Source organism: Schistocerca gregaria, chromosome 9 (assembly GCF_023897955.1).
Source record: "Schistocerca gregaria isolate iqSchGreg1 chromosome 9, iqSchGreg1.2, whole genome shotgun sequence".
Classification (NCBI taxonomy): Eukaryota; Metazoa; Arthropoda; class Insecta; order Orthoptera; family Acrididae; genus Schistocerca; species Schistocerca gregaria.
In genome coordinates, this window is record NC_064928.1 from 162,924,860 (window position 1) to 162,945,514 (window position 20,655).

A 20,655-nucleotide genomic window follows, 5' to 3' on the forward strand; every position below is an offset into this window, starting at 1 on the left:
CGAGTCTCGGTCGGGCACACAGTTTTAATCTGCCAGGAAGTTTCAAGACATGGGAAGCTAGAGAGCTGGTCACAACAAACAGTCACTCTGTTCAAAATTAAATAATGTTATGGTTCACAGGAGGAAATAAATTATCCCTCAAGTATACACAGTGCAAACTAATGATATATTTGAACTACCTTCTAATAAGGGCTCCCAAATTGTGTGTATTGTATCATCAGCGCCCCATCATAATATATTAAAAAATAATAATTTTATTTAATTTATGTACTTGGCTGTTATGATGGCACGAAACCATATTTTTTATCACCACATATCAGGAATGAAGGTAGAAAATGTAAAACATAAAAGTCAATATGTATGCTTGCTAGTGACGTGAGTTGGCCCTTCTCACAATTTAGCTTAAATGTGCAAGGCGGAAATTACAGCTAATTGCATCAGAACATTAAGTAAGTCAACAACCAACAACTCACTATTGCCTAGTCGTGATCTCTGACACAGACATATTTATATTTTCCCAACAATACATGTTCCCCATTTCTTTGTAGCAATGTTGATTTTGCTATACACAAACAGCTTCATAAGATAGTTGGGGTTCCACTGAGTGCTGTCAAGCAAGGGTTTGGAGTTTAGAGGATGATGTAAATACTTTTAAAAAGGGATGTCCAACCCGTCAGTCAGCAAGCCTCAGCAGAACCAGAAGCATCTCTGAGAATATCTAATGGAGCCCTGAATGAAACATCGAGATGAAACGAGTTTCATGGATTGTGCCCATACAACCAGGAAGATACACCAGCAATAAAACAACTAGTCATGAAAGCCTCTAATACATTTTCAGAAGACAATCCTTGCGATAAATTGTTTAATATTTACATCTAAAAACGATGCCATCAAAGCATTTTATGAACATTCATCTTTACCAGCATAAATATTTTGTTATCTTTTCCATGACATTTGTTAACTTCCACATAATAATTTTTCTACTTTTTAACTGTCTTTAATACTTGACAATGTAAATACAGTAATTTAATATGGGACAAATTAAGACTTGGTTTCAGTTTTTTTATAAAAAAAGTAGAACATCATTTGAAATTTTTTAAATTACTCTACTGGAACATTGAAGTGCACCCCCAAGAACAGGAAATGCTCGGTATAGAAGACGAGCAAACAAAAATCGGTATACCCAGACACGGAGAACCTTGGCTACCATCAAGAAAAAAGGGAGCATGTTTTTAGACACATCCTTTGAATTGACCAGGGTATGTTGGTTCATAAGATAAAACAGTTTCTTGCGAACAAGAGAACCAGAGTGTACCAGATTAAAGAGGTACAAAGTCATCTGGAAGAAATAGGAATACAAGAAACAGAAATTTATAACATGGTGATTTCCAAATCAAAATTTTAAGCTGTCACAGGTTTCCAGAACAGAATTAAATGCAGGGCAAAATCATTATGGACAGAAGAGTGAAGACAGTTGCAAAGTATGAAAATGAAAGAATATTGGATGATTATAAATACCAGAAGACACGAATGCAATGAAATGAGAGACAGGACAACAAACCACTATTGAACTGAATGGAAGGGCTATAAATCATTCACAGCTAGCAAATGTATTTAATATTCATTTTTGAAGTATAGGTGAAAGCACGAGGACAAACAGTTCAAGAGAAATATCTCAGCTGTATGTTGAAACAGTAACTCTCATAAAATTCAGTCATATGAATGTATCACCAATTTCTCCCTCTGAAATTAAGAAAAATTATACATTCTCCCAAAACTAAACTATCTTCTGTTTTGGTGGTGTTTACAATAGTGTACTAAAGATTTGTTTCCACTATATTAAGCCCAGTCTTATCTGAAATCACAGTTTTGGTTTCAGAAGACTTGTTCTACTGAGAATACCGTTTACATGTGGACTCGCCAGATTTTTTAAGCATCAAATAAGAAAATAGCGCTGGTTGGTATATTCTGCTATCTATCTAAGGCATTTACACTATGTATAATAGTATTCTTCGAGATAAATTGACTTGTTATGGGATTGATGATTGAACCAACCTGTGCATAACGTCGTGTATCTAATCAAAAGAATACAGAAAGTTGTACTTGGTAATTCAACCAATACAGTGTGGGGATATAATTCTCATGTGGTTCCTTAAGGCTCAATCTTAGTTTCACTACTGTTTCTCATATAATTAACCGATATTATGTCTAATATACAACAAGCAGAATTAGTTCTTTTTGCAGATGATGCTAGCTAGTAGTGTGAATCAACAACCATACACATAGATAAAGAAATGGTAAACATAATTCTTAAAAGTGTCATTGACTTGTTTTCTGTGAAAGCCCTCACACTCAATTTTAAAAAGACATAACATAGTCAGTTCTGCACGTCTAGGGCTGCTACACATGACGAGGCGATAATAAATGGAGTGGAAACTTCAAAATTCTTAGGTTTCACCAATGATGAGAATTTAAATTGGCATAAAAGCATATTTTCAGACTCCTCGAGCAATTTAGTTTGGCCATATTTGCACTTGAATAATAGCAGATCTCTAGAAGAGACAAATTTGTGAGTTGAGATATCTTTCATATTTTTGTTCAGTAATGCCATATGAAAAATATTCTTGGGTAACTCATCTTTAAAAAACAAATCCTTCATTGCACAAAATCATGTTGTATGAATAATGTGTGGTGCTTAACCATTATCACCTTGTTTAAGGATTTGAGCATCCTGATTACTGCTACACAGTGTATTTATTCACTAATGAAGTTCTTTTGTAAATAATCCACTACAGTTCAAAAGGAATAATGATGTACATAATTATAATACTGGAAGGAAGAATGACATTCACTACTCCACATTAAGGTTGTGTTTAGCACAAAACAGGCACACATTGCTGCAAAATGATTTTTGATCACTTACCCAGTAAAATTTGAAAACAAACTGAGGAACTTTCTCATTAACAACTCCTTCTGTTCTGTGGAAGAATTTCTAATACTGTAATGTATAAAAGGTGGCGGGTAAGAATTACTAACTGATATATGTATGTATCTTTTCTTTCTGTAAAGAAAAAGTTCTGAATGTTACCATATGATGTACAAATTCATTTGTGATGTGAATGTAAAATGACTCCTTCCACATCATTATGATGTATCGTCCAAAATGATCCATGGGACATGTAACTAATTAACATCGTTCTCAGATGGAAAATCTGAAAAGAAGATGAGTTTAAAAAAAGATGACGACAAGAATGACAATTTACTGCCTTATGCATATGTATTTATCAGATGTCTTTAACTTTGCCAATTTCTCTAATTGGAAAGAAAAAATGTTTATTATCAACTGAAAACAATATGGCAATACTAAAATCCCAAAAAAGAGAATAAATTGAAAAATATATGTATTGATTGCTACAGTAATTCAGAATATAGTGTATTTCAGCACTGTTTGACTGTGACAGTTACATTTCAGTATGCAACACTGTTGCTTAATTAGTGTTATTGTTTTATACAGGAAATACTGTATAGGATATAATGTATTAATAATCAATTTGTAAACTATTTACTGAATATACAACATTTAAAACACGGTTTTTATGGAATATGAACAGTGCAATTCTGGTTTCATTTGGTTTCTCATTCTGAGAAGACTAATATCACTTCATAGAAAGTCTCCATTATGGTATTCATATCCTTTAAGTGTAACATTAATAGCTATTTTTTTTTTTTGTCTGTGGAACAATGAATTCCTCACACTTCATTCTGTGGGTCCACTAACAGATGGGGGATAAAAGTAGAAAGTAGATGTGCAAGTGTATCCCTGGAAGCAAATTAATAAATTAACTGTGGGTAGTTCTGTACGAGAAGTAGTAGTGTTTGTGAAGGCAGGGCTCATATTGGAGAAGCAATAGAAGAGTTTATGTGGAGCTGTATCTGACTGTTCAGTATTCTTGAACGTCAATGGTGCCCAAGACCTGTGCCTAAAACTCAATTTCCTTTATTTAATTATGTTTCACGTTATTGTTTTTCCTCTTCATTGTTCAAAAGTTGTGTGTCAATTACATGGCTTTTTTGAAGTGGAAGATTTCATAACTAAGTATGTGTCAAAAAGTACTGTATGGCATACATAAATATTTGTGGCGAGTCTTACATAAGGCCAGAACTAAAGTATTTTTGAAGCAAGAAAACGGGACATTTAAATTTCTTTTCAGTATAACAAGGGACAAAAGAGAATGTGTAAAATTGTCTCGTCATATACAGGGTGTCACAAAAAGGTACGGCCAAACTTTCAGGAAACATTCCTCACACACAAAGAAAGAATATGTTATGTGGACATGTGTCTGGAAACGCTTACTCTCTATGTTAGAGCTCATTTTATTACTTCTCTTCAAATCACATTAATAATGGAATGGAATCACACAGCAGCAGAACGTACCAGCGTGACTTCAAACACTTTGTTATAGGAAATGTTCAAAATGTCCTCCGTTAGCGAGGATACATGCATCCACCCTCCGTAGCATGGAATCCCTGATTCGCTGATGCAGCTCTGGAGAATGGCATATTGTATCACAGCCGTCCACAATACGAGTACGAAGAGTCTCTGCATTTGGTACCGGGGTTGCGTAGACAAGAGCTTTCAAATGTCCCCATAAATGAAAGTCAAGAGGGTTGAGGTCAGGAGAGCGTGGAGGCCATGGAATTGGTCCGCCTCTACCAATCCATCGCTCACCGAATCTTTTGTTGAGAAGCGTACGAACACTTCGACTGAAATGTGCAGGAGGTCGATCGTGCATGAACCACATGTTGTGTCGTACTTGTAAAGGCACATGTTCTAGCAGCACAGGTAGAGTATCCCGTATGAAATCATGATAACGTGCTCCATTGAGCGTAGGTGGAAGAACATGGGGCCCAATCAAGACATGACCAACAATGCCTGCCCAAACGTTCACAGAAAATCTGTGTTGATGACGTGATTGTACAATTGCGTGCGGATTCTCGTCAGCCCACCCATGTTGATTGTAAAAATTTGCAATCTGATCACGTTGGAATGAAGCCTCATCCGTAAAGAGAACATTTGTACTGAAACGAGGATTGACACATTGTTGGATGAACCATTCGCAGAAGTGTAACCGTGGAGGCCAATCAGCTGCTGATAGTGCCTGCACATGCTGTACATGGTACGGAAACAACTGGTTCTCCCGTAGCACTCTCCATACAGTGACGTGGTCAATGTCACCTTGTACAGCAGCAACTTCTCTGACGCTGACATTAGGGTTATCGTCAACTGCACGAAGAATTGCCTCGTCCATTGCAGGTGTCCTCGTCGTTCTAGGTCTTCCCCAGTCGCGAGTCATACGCTGTAATGTTCCGTGCTCCCTAAGACGCCGATCAATTGCTTCGAACGTCTTCCTGCCGGGACACCTTCATTCTGGAAATCTGACTCGATACAATCGTACCGCGCCACGGCTATTGCCGCGTGCTAATCGATACATCAAATGGGCATCTGCGAACTCCGCATTTGTAAAAACTGCACTGACTGCAAAACCACGTTCGTGGTGAACACTAACCTGTTGATGCTATGTACTGATGTGCTTGATGCTAGTACTGTAGAGCAATGAGTCGCATGTCAACACAAGCACCGAAGTCAACATTACCTTCCTACAATTGGGCCAACTGGCGGTGAATCGAGGAAGTATAGTACATACTGACGAAACTAAAATGAGCTTTAATATGGAAATTAAGCGTTTCCGGACACATGTCCACGTTAGTTGAGTATGTGCCAAGCAAGATCGTAAGAGATGGGAAAGAGCCACTGTGGTACAACAACCGAGTTAGAAAACTGCTGCGAAAGCAAAGGGAACTTCACAGCAAACATAAACATAGCCAAAGCCTTGCAGGCAAACAAAAATTACGCGAAGCGAAATGTAGTGTGCGGAGGGCTATGCGAGAGGCCTTCAATGAATTCGAAAGTAAAGTTCTATGTACTGACTTGGCAGAAAATCCTAAGAAATTTTGGTCCTATGTCAAAGCGGTAGGTGGATCAAAACAAAATGTCCAGACACTCTGTGACCAAAATGGTACTGAAACAGAGGATGACAGACTAAAGGCCGAAATACTAAATGTCTTCCTCCAAAGCTGTTTCACAGAGGAAGACTGCACTGTGCTTCCTTCTCTAGATTGTCGCACAGTTGATAAAATGGTAGATATCGAAATAGGCGACAGTGGGACAGAGAAACAATTAAAATCGCTCAAAAGAGGAAAGGCCGCTGGTCCTGATGGGATACAAGTTCGATTTTACACAGAGTACGCGATGGAACTTGCCCTCTTCTCGCAGCGGTGTACCGTAGGTCTCTAGAAGAGCGAAGCGTTCTAAAGGATTGGAAAAGGCACAGGTCATCCCCGTTTTCAAGAAGGGACGTCGAACAGATGTGCAGAACTATAGACCTATATCTCTAACGTCGATCAGTTGTAGAATTTTGGAACACGTATTATGTTCGAGTATAACGTCTTTTCTGGAGACTAGAAATCTACTCTGTAGGAATCAGCATGGGTTTCGAAAAAGACGATCGTGTGAAACCCAGCTCGCGCTATTCGTACACGAGACTCAGAGGGCCATAGAAACGGGTTCACTGGTAGATGCCGTGTTTCTTGACTTCCGCAAGGCGTTTGACGCAGGTCCCCACAGTCGTTTAATGAACAAAGTAAGAGCATACCGACTATCAGATCAATTGTGTGATTAGATTGAGGAGTTCCTAGATAACAGAACGCAGCATGTCATTTTCAGTGGAGAGAAGTCTTCCGAAGTAAGAGTGATTTCAGGTGTGCCGCAGGGGAGTGTCATAGGACCGTTGCTATTCACAATATACATAAATGACCTGGTGGATGACATCGGAAGTTCACTGAGGCTTTTTGCAGATGATGCTGTGGTGTATCGAGAGGTTGTAACAATGGAAAATTGTACTGAAATGCAGGAGGATCTGCAGCGAATTGACGCATGGTGCACGGAATGACAATTGAATCTCAATGTAGACAAGTGTAATGTGATGCGAATACATAGAAAGATAGGTCCCTTATCATTTAGCTACAAAATAGCAGGTCAGCAACTGGAAGCAGTTAATTCCATAAATTATCTGGGAGTACGCATTTGGAGTGATTTAAAATGGAATGATCATATAAAGTTGATCGTCGGTAAAGCAGATGCCAGACTGAGATTCATTGGAAGAATCCTAAGGAAATGCAATCCGACAACAAAGGAAGGAGGTTCAGTACGCTTGTTCGCCCACTGCTTGAATACTGCTCAGCAGTGTGGGATCCACACCAGATAGGGTTGATAGAAGAGATAGAGAAGATCCAACGGAGAGCAGCGCGCTTCGTTACAGGAGCATTTAGTAATCGCGAAAGCGTTAAGGAGATGATAGATAAACTCCATTGGAAGACTCTGCAGGAGAGACGCTCAGTAGCTCTGTACGGGCTTTTGTTAAAGTTTCGAGAACATACCTTCACCGAAGAGTTAAGCAGTATATTGCTCCCTCCTACGTATACCTCGCGAAGAGACCATGAGGATAAAATCAGAGAGATTAGAGCCCACACAGAAGCATACCGACAAGCTTTCTTTCCATGAACAATACGAGACTGGAATAGAAGGGAGAACCGATAGAGGTACTCAGGGTACCCTCCACCACACACCGTCAGGTGGCTTGCGGAGTGTGGATGTAGATGTAGATAGATGTAGACGAACATCTTTTCTTTATTTGTGTGTGAAGAATGTTTCCTGGAAGTTTGGCCGTACCTTTTTGTAACACCCTGTATACGAAGGGTTAATAACAAATAAATATATAATTTGTAACTTACGTATGTAGTAGGTCTGAATTCACCCCAGCCAAAAAGTCCTCTAGAATTACTAGTGCAGAAGCCATTACTAATTGATATTTTGCTGATCAGTGAACTGACAAATCGTTCGCGTTATTTGTCCATAGTCCAGTCATATGAGGAAATACTCGTTTGGAGGCGATAAACAAAGAAGAAATTCTAATATTGTAAGAAAATTCGTATAAGGCACATTGTTCATATTACAGTGCGAAGTAATTTCAGCCCAGCAGGCGCTAGATGATGATTTTTCCGTTTCCATTTTTCTAATGTTTCCGGTGGTGTTATAGGTTTCAAGTTTTTTAGCATTCGCAGTTAATGAAAGTTGAAATAAATTTGTGAAATAATAAAATACAAATACTGTCTTATATTAACGTCAAAGCTGTAATGAGTTTCTTTTGACTAATACGCAAGCATGTGCGTTTACAGGTTTCGTTATTGTTAGTGTCATTCATATCAAACGCGAGTGCTTATAGTTTGTTTTTTGATAGCGCAGGCCGGCATAGTTCAGTTAGCGACCGCAACGGTTCTTTTCCAAGCGAAGTCTCCATATGCTTTCAGGTGTATACAAGATGTGATCAAAAAATAACGCCAATTTTTGTTTTTCTTAAATCTTTATTCATCCATCAGCATCAATTTAGTCTCCTTCAAAGTAATCCACCTCCGATATATTGCACGTGTGCTAGCGCTGCTTTAAATCGTAGAAGCACTTCTGGAACTCACTTTCCGTTATGGTGTTCAGCTCCTTCAGCGATTCAGTTTTTATCTCATCAGTGGTGGCAGAATGACGTCCTTTCATGTTTGTCTTTAGTCTCGGGAATAGAAAGAAGTTGCAGAGGGCAGTGTCCGGAGAATACGATGGCTTAATCAATATGTAACGGTGTTGTTTTTTGCCAAAAAAAATCACAAACAAGCATTGAGGTGTGAGCGGGAGCATTATCGCGATGCAATTTCCACGAGTGGTTTTGTCACAAATCTAGTCGTTTTCTTCGGATTGGTTCATGCAAACCGCGCATAATTTTCGGTGGTAGGCTACTCCTTATTAATGTACGACAATAATGCAGGAATTAATGATGCAGTATCCCATTGTAATCGAAGAAAACTGTGAGGAGAACATTAACATGTGTTCGAACTTTTTTTTTTTCGGTCGTGGCTTTTCAAACGGTTTCCATTGGGGCAGTTGGGCCTTGATACCCGTACACCCATATTTCGTCACCTATTATAACCTTCTTTAGAAGTTCTGGATCGTTGTCAACTTCATTCAGCGATTCCGGAGCGATGCCTACGCGACGTCGTTTTTGGTCGAAATTCAACAATTTCTGAACAAACTTTGCTGCTAAACCTTTCATGCCCCAAACATCCGAAAAAAATTCTTGGCATGAGCCAAAGGATATGCCGAAAACATCAGCAATCTCTCAGATGGTGATTCGGCGATTTTCCAGAACCATTTTTCTATCTTTTTTTCACACAGGCGTCAGCAACTGATCTGCTAGGGCGTCTTCTCGACCCACTTTGAAATGTTTATACCAATCGTAAACTCTTATCTTACTCATAGCAGGTTCGCTAAAAGCCACAGTCAACATCCCAATAAGGCGCTGAACTTCATTCCATTTTTCAAGCAAAACTTAACGCAAATTCTTCGATCCACTTTTGTCGAAACTAACAATTCGCCGAGCACTCGAAACTATGTACAACCTTTTCGATTGTCAACAATAAACTAAATATTCAAAGCAGCTGAAAATGTAAACATACATCAGGTACATCTGTACCAACAATGTAAGATAATTCTGTAAATTGGGTGTATAAAGTAAGTGAAATTTTAAGAAAACTCCCGTTAGTTTTTGATCACAACTAGTATGTATTATAAACCCTTATAGACGACACTTTACTTTGTCAGTTGTATCCTTAAATTTTCCTCAATCTGGTGCAAAACATGACATTTTGAATTCTTGAGAATTTTAGTTAACGGTTTTTTATGCTAATAAGTCAGTGCATTTTGGCGTACCGTTATATCGTAAAATACGGGAGGCCGGAGAGGGGAGCTGTCCGGTTATCGAGACGTCTAGTCACCTTAAGGTAAAGACAAAGATATAGTCGTATGAAACGTATTGTATGACTCCAAACATAGCATAAGAAGAAATAATATATCGTTTGGTTGTTTGTGAGCGGACTGATTTGTAAAATCGTCATCAGCTCGTGGTCGTGCGGTAGAGTTTTCGCTTTCCACGCCCGGGTTCCCGGGTTCGATTCCCGGCGAGGTGATGACTGGGTGTTCTGTGTTGTCCTTAGGTTAGTTAGGTTTAAGTAGTTCTAAGTTCTAGGGGACTGGTGACCTCAGATGTTAAGTCCCATAGTGCTCAGAGCCATTTGAACCATTTGTAAAATCCATTCCGAACGATCATTTTGGTCTGTGTTCATAAGCTAGGACACGGGAGGCTCGTGGCAGCGGACACTGGTTGCCCACGGGCGTTGTCGGCCAGCCGTTCCCCCTTCACTTCTCTGCTAACTTGGCTCGTTTGTTACCGATGTGGACGCGGAAGGACGGGCCTATTTACTTCTTGTCGTTTGTGTTGCCACTGGCGAAATATCTTTGGCGTTCGTGGTATGGTTAAATTATTGAGAGGAAAATGTGTGAGGAGGAGTTAAGTTCCACGAAGCGAGAATCGGTCGAATGCCCACACTTCAAGTCACAGGGGAAGATGACAACATTTCTGTTATTGAAACCAAACCGGCTCTCGGCGCGGAAGAAGTACAATCTGAACATCTGGCGATGTTTAATCGCAATCCGCAAGACTTTTTGGACTGATTTGTGACTGTTGGTGAAACCTGAATCCATCATTACTCACCAGAATCAAAACGGCTTTCAAAACAATGGACGAGCGTTGGTAAAAGTGTACTGAAGGGAAAGTCGATTTTGTCAACTATTTTCTGGGACTCCCAAGGAATAATCTCCATACATTACTCGGAGAAAGACAGAACCATGAATTTATTGTACTTCATTGTTGGATCGTCTGAAACTTGTGTTCGCTAAAAAAAATGGCTAAGTCTGGCACGCAAAAAAGTGTACTTTCACCAGGATATTGCATGATTCCACACATCCGCAATTACGAGTTCCTCTTTCGAATTGAAAAAATGGCAAAAAGGTGGGGGGAAGCGAAAGATAAGAATAAAGATGGGCTTTTTCTTTGGCTTTAGATGAAAGCATGCATGTAACGGATATTGTTAAGTTTGCTGTATTTGTGAGATGTGTTGACGCTGAGTTCAACTTGATGGGGGAACTTCCTGATTTAGTGTCAATGTACCACTACGGTGAACGACATACTTTCTTGCTTATGAAACATTATTGAGAAATATGACCTTTGTTAGTAAAAAGTTGCAACAGACGGAGACCCTGTAATGATTGGTTAAAAGTCTGGTGTCGTTGTTTCGCTAAGCAGCAAAGTGAATGAAGTTGCTGCCCAGGAAGACATACCAGAGCTACACTGCGGCTTACATTGCCTTAATCTACTGGTAACAGGTGCCAAAGTAAGTGGCGTCATTTATGTTGTAAAAACAGTTAATAAACTGAGATGATACAGTTTGGGACATCGGCAATTTAAATCCTTCGTGTCAGATCTGGGATGTGATTGTGGCGATGGGCTGCATTTCTGTGATGCTGGTTGTGTAGAGGTGTTGTTTAGAACTTTATTTTCAACTTGTGTAAAGACATAGAATTGTCCATGAACATGAAAGGAACACCAGTAAGAAGAGTTTGATGACCTCCAGAGGACATTAGATCTTGCATTTCTATCTGAACTTAACGCAGCAGCTGAATGTCTGGAGTACAAATGCACAGGGTAAACAAAAAAGCCTTAACAATTAAAACTTTTACATACATCTTCCCAAATTACATACCAAATTACATGAAATAAAAGTGAATTATTTTATAAAAAGACAGGAAAGAATCTGGTTCTATTAAGACTGTAAATTACATGTTGTCCGCGGCTCGTGGTCTTGCGGTAGCGTTCTCGCTTCCCCCGCACGGGGTCCCAGGTTCGATTCCCGGCGGGGTCAGGGATTTTCTCTGCCTCGAGATGACTGGGTGTTGTGTGTCTTTCATCATCATTTCATCCTCATTCACTCGCAAGTCGCCGTAGTGGCGTTAAAGAACTTGTGGAGCGGCGGCCGAACCGTCCCGCGAGGGGTCTCCCGGCCACCAACGCCATAAGCTAATTCATTTAATTACATGTTTTATCATTACAACAATATAACAATATATTTCGTTAATTTGCAGGTATCATTTTACTTACTTAAAAGATAATCACCATGTCATTTTCAGATGATCATAGAGATTAGTTTTATTGAAAGAAAAGCCTGCATTCAATTAATTAAATTTTGTATGAGTAAAATTTCACATTACTATATTGTCTTAATTCCAATTCCATTAACTAACACTAAGTAAAAGATTAGTATGCTTAAACTCTGACTGAAAAATTATGTCATATTTCTCTTATGGATATAAGCTGGTTTTTAGTTTGAAAACATAAAAGTAGCTGTCTTTCGATGACTAAAATATCGGAACTTTAATCGTTAATTACTCCATAATTACAATATCAATTTTATTCCTACCCTGTGCCTGTAGTTTGTATAATGTACAAACTATGATGGTACATCAGCTTTTAACCCAACATGTTTCCTTCATTTTGCATATTAGTGAGGCCCAATGTAAGCAATGTTAAAACAATAGTTTAAATTAATGTAAATTATTAATTGTCTGCAAAAGAAAATCTTCATTGTATCCGAATCCAGATAACTGCGAAAGACAAAATCAAAATAGCAAATTGGTATTACACATATGCCCTCTTTGGGAGAATTAGGAATGAGACTGGTAAAAGAATATGGGATCCCAAAGAGTTGTGGTATTATACACGGCAGAAGATATTGAAATGTTTTTCAGGAACTTCCCCCATGGAAATTTTCTGCAGTTGTCGAAATTAACAAATTCGAATCTTACACATCTCAGTAAAATTACATGTGTTAGCAAATGTTTAATAAAAGAGCGCGCGTTTTTTGGTTGTTACGTTACATCCCTGTTATATTTTGACCAGGAACTTAAGTCAACGGAAGTGATATTTTATTCTCTTTTTCTTGGTCCCATTAGCGCCCCTTCCCCCTCTTCACCTTCCTATCTGTTGAACTGAGTGACAGAATTTGGAACTTTCGTGCTGCTTGCAACTGCTCTCAACCTGTGCAGTGTATTACTTTGGAGCGCTGCAGCATTCGTTACTGCATTATTCTTTTATTTCTTTCTGTGTCGCTGTGTTGTGCCTCTATCGAACTGCAGACGGTCAACCTTTAGTTGATAGTTTGCTGATGCCTTCCGAACGAAGCTGGAACGATACAATCACACTCAGCAGAAGCAGAATACGAAGTACAAGCTGTTCGAACAGGTAAAAAATCAAAAATAAATTGTCACTCACTGATCAATACAGGAAAACAACACGACTGTTTTACAACCTAATAATTGACATATAAAACCTTATGTGAAGAGTTGTCGCATAAAAGCATGAACAGTAGCGTAAATCCATATGCTTTTCTTCATGACAGTTTTGTTATAAGCAAACTATTATTAATTTATCATTCGATGGCATTTTTGAGTAAAACAAGATCGGTCTTTAAGGTACAATTGTGTAAGTACTATGCACATGTTATAAGATTCATTGTCTAGAGAACTTTCAAGCAGTAAAATAAAGCTGATAAACATAAAGCTGAATGAAAGCTCGTTAATCCACTGTAGTTGAATTTATTGAAGTCCTTGTACACTCTCACTACCGGTTTCGTCACATCTTCTGGTGCATCTCTGTATAAAAATTAGCAGTACTATTATTGCAGTGGAAAAGTAATTACGTACTCGGAATAAATTATTTGTAGACCGAATAATTTACAAACAAATGAAATTTGGAACTGGAGTGACCAAGGGACGAATCTCCTTCATGTTAAACGTAAAGTGCGAGGTGGAGTTGGGAAATAAGTTTCCCCTGACGACTGTGTTCAGAGTTGTGTGTGAAAGGAAAAAAAAAAGATAATCAGACATTAAAGATAAGCCATATCATTATTTTTCTACATAATTTCCAAGCACATTGAGACATTTGTCATACCGCTTTATAAGCTTCAAAAAGACCACCAGGAAAAAATCAGGGTGTTGCATACGGAAGAAGCGTTGAACGGCTTGTTTGACGTCAGCATTGCTGCCAAGCGCCTTCCGCCGAGTCTTCTTCAAAGCAGGAAACAAATGGAAGTCACTTGGTGCGAGATCTGGGCTGCAAGGCGGATGGTGTAGACGCTCCCAACCAAGAGTCGCAATATGGGTTTGATTTGCTGTCGCCGTGTGTGGTCTCGTATTGTCATCCGACAGCAGAACGCCAGATCTGAGAAGGCCAGGCCGCTTTTCCCGAATCACCTCTTTCCATTTCTTGACAGAGTACCGCGCAGCATTGTTGGTTGCATCCTCCAGTAACTCCAGCAGCAAATCTTTGGCGTCCCATAAAACGGTGGGTAGCACTTTACCTGCAGACGGAGTGCTTTCGGACGTGATGACGGATGTTTCCACTCCATGGATGCGGCCTACGATTCGGGCGTGTAATGGTGGACCCACGTTTCATCCCCCGTCACAATCCGCAATAGGTTTTTGCCAGATTCATGGTAACGCACGAGCTGTTTCAGGTTGAACGCCGATGGTGATGCGCCGGTTCGCTTTAATCACATCATCCTCCAACCTGACATTTGCGCATCTGTAGTGGCCGAGCGCGTCCGTCCAGGTCTCGGTGTGTCCTGCACTTGCTAACGTCCGTCACTGAATTGTGGGCACCACCTCCGCACCATTTGCCTCGACATCACACCAGAGGCATACTCCTCAACAAGGCGGTTATGAATTTCTGTGCCTGATAATCCACGTGCCCATTCATAACGGATAACAGCTCTCACTTTCGCCTTTAAAACGCACCTTCTCTCCATAGCTCCGGGAAAAGAGCAGGTGGCCTCTGCTTTGCGCAGCCACTGCGTACGGCGCCGTCTGCTTGATCGCGATCGACCTCTACCGAGTGGTGTATCGGTGTCTTGCACGTGCGCTTTTACCTGCCGTGTCGTCTTTCGCCCATATCACACAACTCTGCCCACAGTCGATAGGGGAAACTTATTTTCCAACTTCCCCTCATAGTTGCATTAGAAGTCTCTGACAAGGGGCTAATGTTGCGAAATAATTTTGAACATATACTGTGGTGTTGTAGACGTACTTAACGTTGCTGTTTCCTGTAGATATTCTAGTTTACGATTGAAAAGGTGAAATGGTCAACGCCGACCCGCAATATCCTCAGCAGCTGCAAAAAATAAAAATTGCGTGACCACCTTTGGTGTGTCGTACCGGCAGGAATTCCTACAGTAGCAATAAAATTAACTTACGTTGAGGTACAAACATATTGCTGACGATATTGTAGGGCCGACGTCGGCCGTTACACCTCGTCAATAGTAAACTACAATAGCTGCAGGGGATAGCCAAAATAATGTGAACACCTGCACTTATTGGGGAATGGTTTATTAATAAGGGGTTGGACCCCGGTTTGCCCGTAATACAATTGCGATTCTCCTTGGAATACTGGCATGTAAAGATTGTGTAGCCTCCAGTGGAATGTTATGCCACTCTTCGATCAGAACCTCTTCTAACTCCTGTTCTGACGAGGGAGGGGGAAATCTGCTCCGGAGTCTGCGCCCACAAGTGTTCCACAATGTTTAAGTGGTGGTGGTGGTGGTGGTGGTGAAGGTAAATTCCTATGGGACCAAACTACTGAGGCCATCGGTCTTTAGGCTTACACACTACTTAATCTAACTTGGACAACACACACACCCATGCCCGAGAGAGGACTCGAACCTTCGACGGGGGAAGCCACGTGAACCGTGGTAACGCGCCTGAGACCATGCGGCGATAATGATTAAGTCCGTGGACTGTGCAGGCCAGGGAAGAAGTTGCAGTTCAGTTGCAAGCTCTTCATAGCACGATTGTACTATCCTGGCTGTGTGAATGGGTGCATTGTTGTTGTTGTTGTTGTTGTTGTTGTTGTTGTGGTCTTCAGCTCTCCATGCTACTCTATCCTGTGCAAACTTCATCTCTCAGTACCTACTGCAACCTACATACTTCTGAATCTGTTTAGTGTATTCATCTTTTGGTCTCCCTCTACGATTTTTACCCTCCACGCTGCCCTCCAATACTAAATTGGTGATCCCTTGATGCCTAAGAACATGTCCTACCAATCGATCCCTTCTTCTAGTCAAGTTGTGCCACAAACTTCTCTTCTCCCCAATCCTATTCAATACCTCCTCATTAGTTATATGATCTACCCATCTAATCTTCAGCATTCGTCTGTAGCACCACATTTCTAAAGTTTCTATTCTCTTCTTGTCCAAACTAGTTATCGTCCATGTTTCACTTCCATACATGGTATGCTCCATACAAATACTTTCAGAAACGACTTCCTGACGCCTATACTCGATGTTAACAAATTTCTCTTCTTCAGAAAGGCTGTCCTTGTCATTGACAGTCTACATTTTATATCCGCTCTACTTCGACCATCATCAGTTATTTTGCTCCCCAAATAGCAAAACTCCTTTACTACTTTAAGTGCTTCATTTCCTAATCTAATGCCCCCAACATCACCCTACTTAATTCGAGTACATTCCATTATCCTTGTTTTGCTTTTGTTGATGTTCATCTTATATCCTCCTTTCAAGACAGTATCCGTTCCGTTCAACTGCTCCTCTAAGTCCTTTGTTGTCTCTGACAGAATTACAATGTCATCGGTGAACCTTAAAGATTTTATCTCTTCTCCATCGATTTTAATACCTACTCCGAATTCATCTTTTGTTTCCTTCACTGCTTGCTCAAAATACAGAGTGAATAACATCGGGGAGAGGCTACAATCCTGTCTCACTCCCTTCCCAACCACTGCTTCCCTTTCATATAACTGTCATCTGGTTTCTGTACAAATTGTAAATAGCCTTTCGCTCCCTGTATTTTACCCCTGCAACCTTCACAATTTGAAAGAGTGTATTCCAGTCAACATTGTCAAAAGCTTTCTGTAAGTCTACAAACACTAGAAACGTAGGTTTGCCTTTCGTTAATCTAGCTTCTAAGATAATTCGTAGGGTCAGTATTGCCTCACGTGTTCCAATATTTCTACAGAATCCAAACTGATCTTCCCCCAGGTCGGCTTCTACCAGTTTTTCCATTCGTCTGTAAAGAATTCGCGTTAGTATCTTGCATCCGTGACTTATTAAACTGATAGATGGGTGCATTATCGTCCTGAAATAAGGCATCATTGTTGGGATACAACATTTGAATCAAGGGGTGCATCTGATCACTTAAAATGTTCACATACTCGTTGGATGTAACACGGCCTTTGAGAGTAGTGATGGGACTAGCAGAATACCATGATATGGCTGCCCACACCATCATACTTCCACCTCCACCCCGCACCATCATACTTCCACTTCCATGCTTAACCGTTGGAATCAAGCAATCAGGATTGTATGCATCTTTTGTCGTTCTCCAGATGTAAGCCCGACCCGATGTTGGAAATAACGAAAACGTTGACTGGTCGGACCATATGACGTGTTTCCACTGATCAGCCGTCCAGGATTTATGCCCCTGACATCATGTTTTACGCTTCTTTGCGTTAGTTGTTGTCACTAATGGTTTCGGTATAGCAGCTCGTCCACAAATATTCGTTTTATGGCGTTCTCGGTGTACAATGTCGATAGGTACGCAATTTCGAAAATGGCTATTGAGCTCTGCAATCACTTTAGCCTCCGTAGTTTTGTTTATTAGCGCACGACGATATCTCTCATTTAGTTTTGATTTGCGCCCGCGTGTAACACGGTGAATGTCTTTCCATGTTTAGTGTAGGCTGTAATGACTGTTGAAAAAGTTGCTCTTGAAACATTCAATAAGTTGGCTGTATTGGTTACTGATGCTCCAGCTAATCGGGTCCCCACAATCTCCTCTTTGGAACTGTGTTATGTCTTTCATTGCACGTCAGCCCCGGCCTCTAAATGCGAATACGAAGTGTGCACTACACGTAAACAGCGTGCACTGTTGCTTAGTCTGTACTGAACACGCACAGTCCAGCGCGACATGTGCCTTACTTACCCTCCCATTACTGCCACCGTTCGCATTATTTTGCTGTACATGTAACAGAAATGTAAGTAAGTCTGCCACACCCTAGTATATGTTTAAAACCATTATGCGACACAAGCCCCCTGCCAGAAGCTGATAATACAACCACTTTAAGCATAACATTAAGCAGATTGGTGATTTAGTTAAACCAATTTCATATGTTCGTAAATTATTCAATACACAAGTAATTTATTCTGACTAAGTTGTTCGCTTGTTGCGAAACCGGTAGTGCGAGTCTACAAGGTCTCAATAAACGCAGGTATAGTGGATTAACGAGCTTTCATCAATTTTACTCATTGTAACATCTGTATTTTACTGCCTGAAAGTTCCGCAAGCTGTACATAAGTATTTTAGCTGTGGTTTCCCTTCGTTAAAATTATCTAAACACGTTATATTGTGAGGTAAGTATTCATTGCATTGCCGCAATGTAATAATTACGACAATGCAGGGAAAACTAACGTGACTACGAGCTGGCTCGTCAGCTGTCGACCGTGTATTATCGTCGGTCTTCAGTCCTGTGCGAGAATCGTGCGTGCGGACAGGCGGCTTTACGCACCCACCCCTGCACTAGAATGGTGTAACGTGCTAGGAAGTCCACAGGTTGTAGCCAGTTTGAAACGGTGGCGGATACAGAAAAACCTCAAGGATGGGGCGCTCAAGATATCTTGAGCTACCTTTACTTTTGCCGTAATAAAAAATAAAGTCAAATGGGAATTTTAAGAATGTTGTATTTAAACTGGCTATACATATATATTCAAGACAATCCCATCTTATGTTATAAAAAAGTTACGATTGTATTTCTCTTCCTTAAATGATTAATTCTATGCGCCTTTGTTTCCGTCTCTGTTGTCTGCAGTTGGAAACTTTGAAGTTCGTAAAATGGCTGTTGTGAGGGGTGAAGACATCGATAGTGAATTGCTCATAAATGAAGTAGAAAAGAGGCCTGCATTGTTCAATGAAATTTTAAAAGATTGTTCTGACGCTCATTTGAAAAGCAAACTATGGAAAGAAGTGTGTGTAAACGTGTGGACTACGATCTGGGGACAATTCTCTACAGAAAAAAAGGAGCAGATAAGTTTTTAGGGGGACGTAAAATAGGTGAAAAATAGTAGCGTATATTGACAGCAGATATAATTCTAGCCTGGCGTTCATTGTCTATACTCTGCATTGGACATTCACATAAGCCATATCTGTAAAGCTGATTCCATCTCTTCTGCACACAAAGTTGTGGACCACACGACGTGCTTTCATTATTGTATCGCAGAAATCAATGGTAACATCAAGAGGTCTATGGAAAATACGCCATCTGCTCGCCAGTATGCCAAATGTGCATTCAACAATACGACGAGCAGTTGTATGCCTACGGTGGAAAATTTCCTTTAATGGGGTTAGCGCTTCTTTTTTTTCAGCAAATGGGCGCAAAATGGACCTCGATAAACCAAAAGCTTCATCTGCAACCAAACAAAAAGGCATTGGTGCGCCTTCTGGATTGGATCGTTAAGCAATGTTCGGTCGTTCGGTATGTTCAGAAGGTTACGTTGCAGCTTTTTTGCCCATATCCGAATTATTAAAAACTGAGGAATCACCTGCTGCTCCATTTGCACCAACATCTACGAAGACAAATTGATATTCAGCATCGACCCATGCCATCAACAACACAGACAAGAATTTTTATAATTAAAAATTCTGAGCCAGAACTCTGAGGTTGTATTATTCGAATATATTTGTCTTCTATAGCACCTATGATGATGGGGAAATGGGTATTTTTAATAGATTTCAGCTATCAGTCGTCCTTTGGAATTTTTCTATTGGCATATCTAGGTTTCAGCTATCAACTAGCCATTCTCAATGCACTATCCTTTTTTGGTTAATGCATGTAATGCCTGACCAAAAAAGGATAGTACATTGAGAATGGCTAGTTGATAGCTGAAATCTAGATCGGCCAATAAAAAAATTCCAAAGGACGACTCATAGCTGAAATCTGTGATTTACAAATCAAAATAACGGTCTCTGCGTGCAACAGCCCCTGAATGGAGGGTAACCTGATGAACATTCCGTATTTCAGTGTATGTTACTTTCACTATTTCGCGGAATGTGCTAGCACCAATCAAGCACTTGTATGAAAGAACTTGTATGAAAGTTGCTAGATACCTGAAAAGAAGTTATAATAATTTACGAAGTTTTGCAAATGATTTAAAGTAATTGAATTTTAATAGTTTTCATTTTTATTTCATGAAAATAAATTAAAATCTACAACAATGTCATGCGTTTCAGTTTATTGTCTTTGTTTCCTAGGAAAAATCGGCCAAGTCAGGGCAACAGGCCGTAATGCGCGGAAAGTACAAATTTTACGATCAACTTTTATTTCTTCTACCAGCCGTAGAAGTATGTGGAACAAGTGGACATGCTGAACCAGTAGGAAGCGATGAGGAACCTGAAGAAACAGAGAACGTTCAAAGGCCACACATTGTTCGTTTTCCACATACCTCCTACAATCCAAATAAGAAGAAGAGGAGTTATGAAGAAACTTTACTCGGTATACTTCGAGAGAAGAAAGAAACTGCTTCAGCAATGGATAACCCTGC

General features: G+C 40.1%; 1 protein-coding gene across 3 annotated transcripts in view; it reads left to right on the forward strand.

Annotated features, from left to right (window-relative positions):
* The window catches only part of LOC126291561 (zinc finger protein 544-like), a 164,357-nt gene that overhangs the window by 106,896 nt on the left and 36,806 nt on the right, over window positions 1–20,655 (forward strand). The window contains exon 4 of one of the 3 annotated variants that reach the window (XM_049985077.1): window positions 13,212–13,295. The exons of the other annotated variants lie outside the window; for them this stretch is intronic. Within the exon in view, the coding sequence (XP_049841034.1) occupies window positions 13,212–13,295 (84 nt within the window). The remainder of the gene's footprint in view (window positions 1–13,211; window positions 13,296–20,655) is intronic. 3 annotated transcript variants of the gene reach the window in all.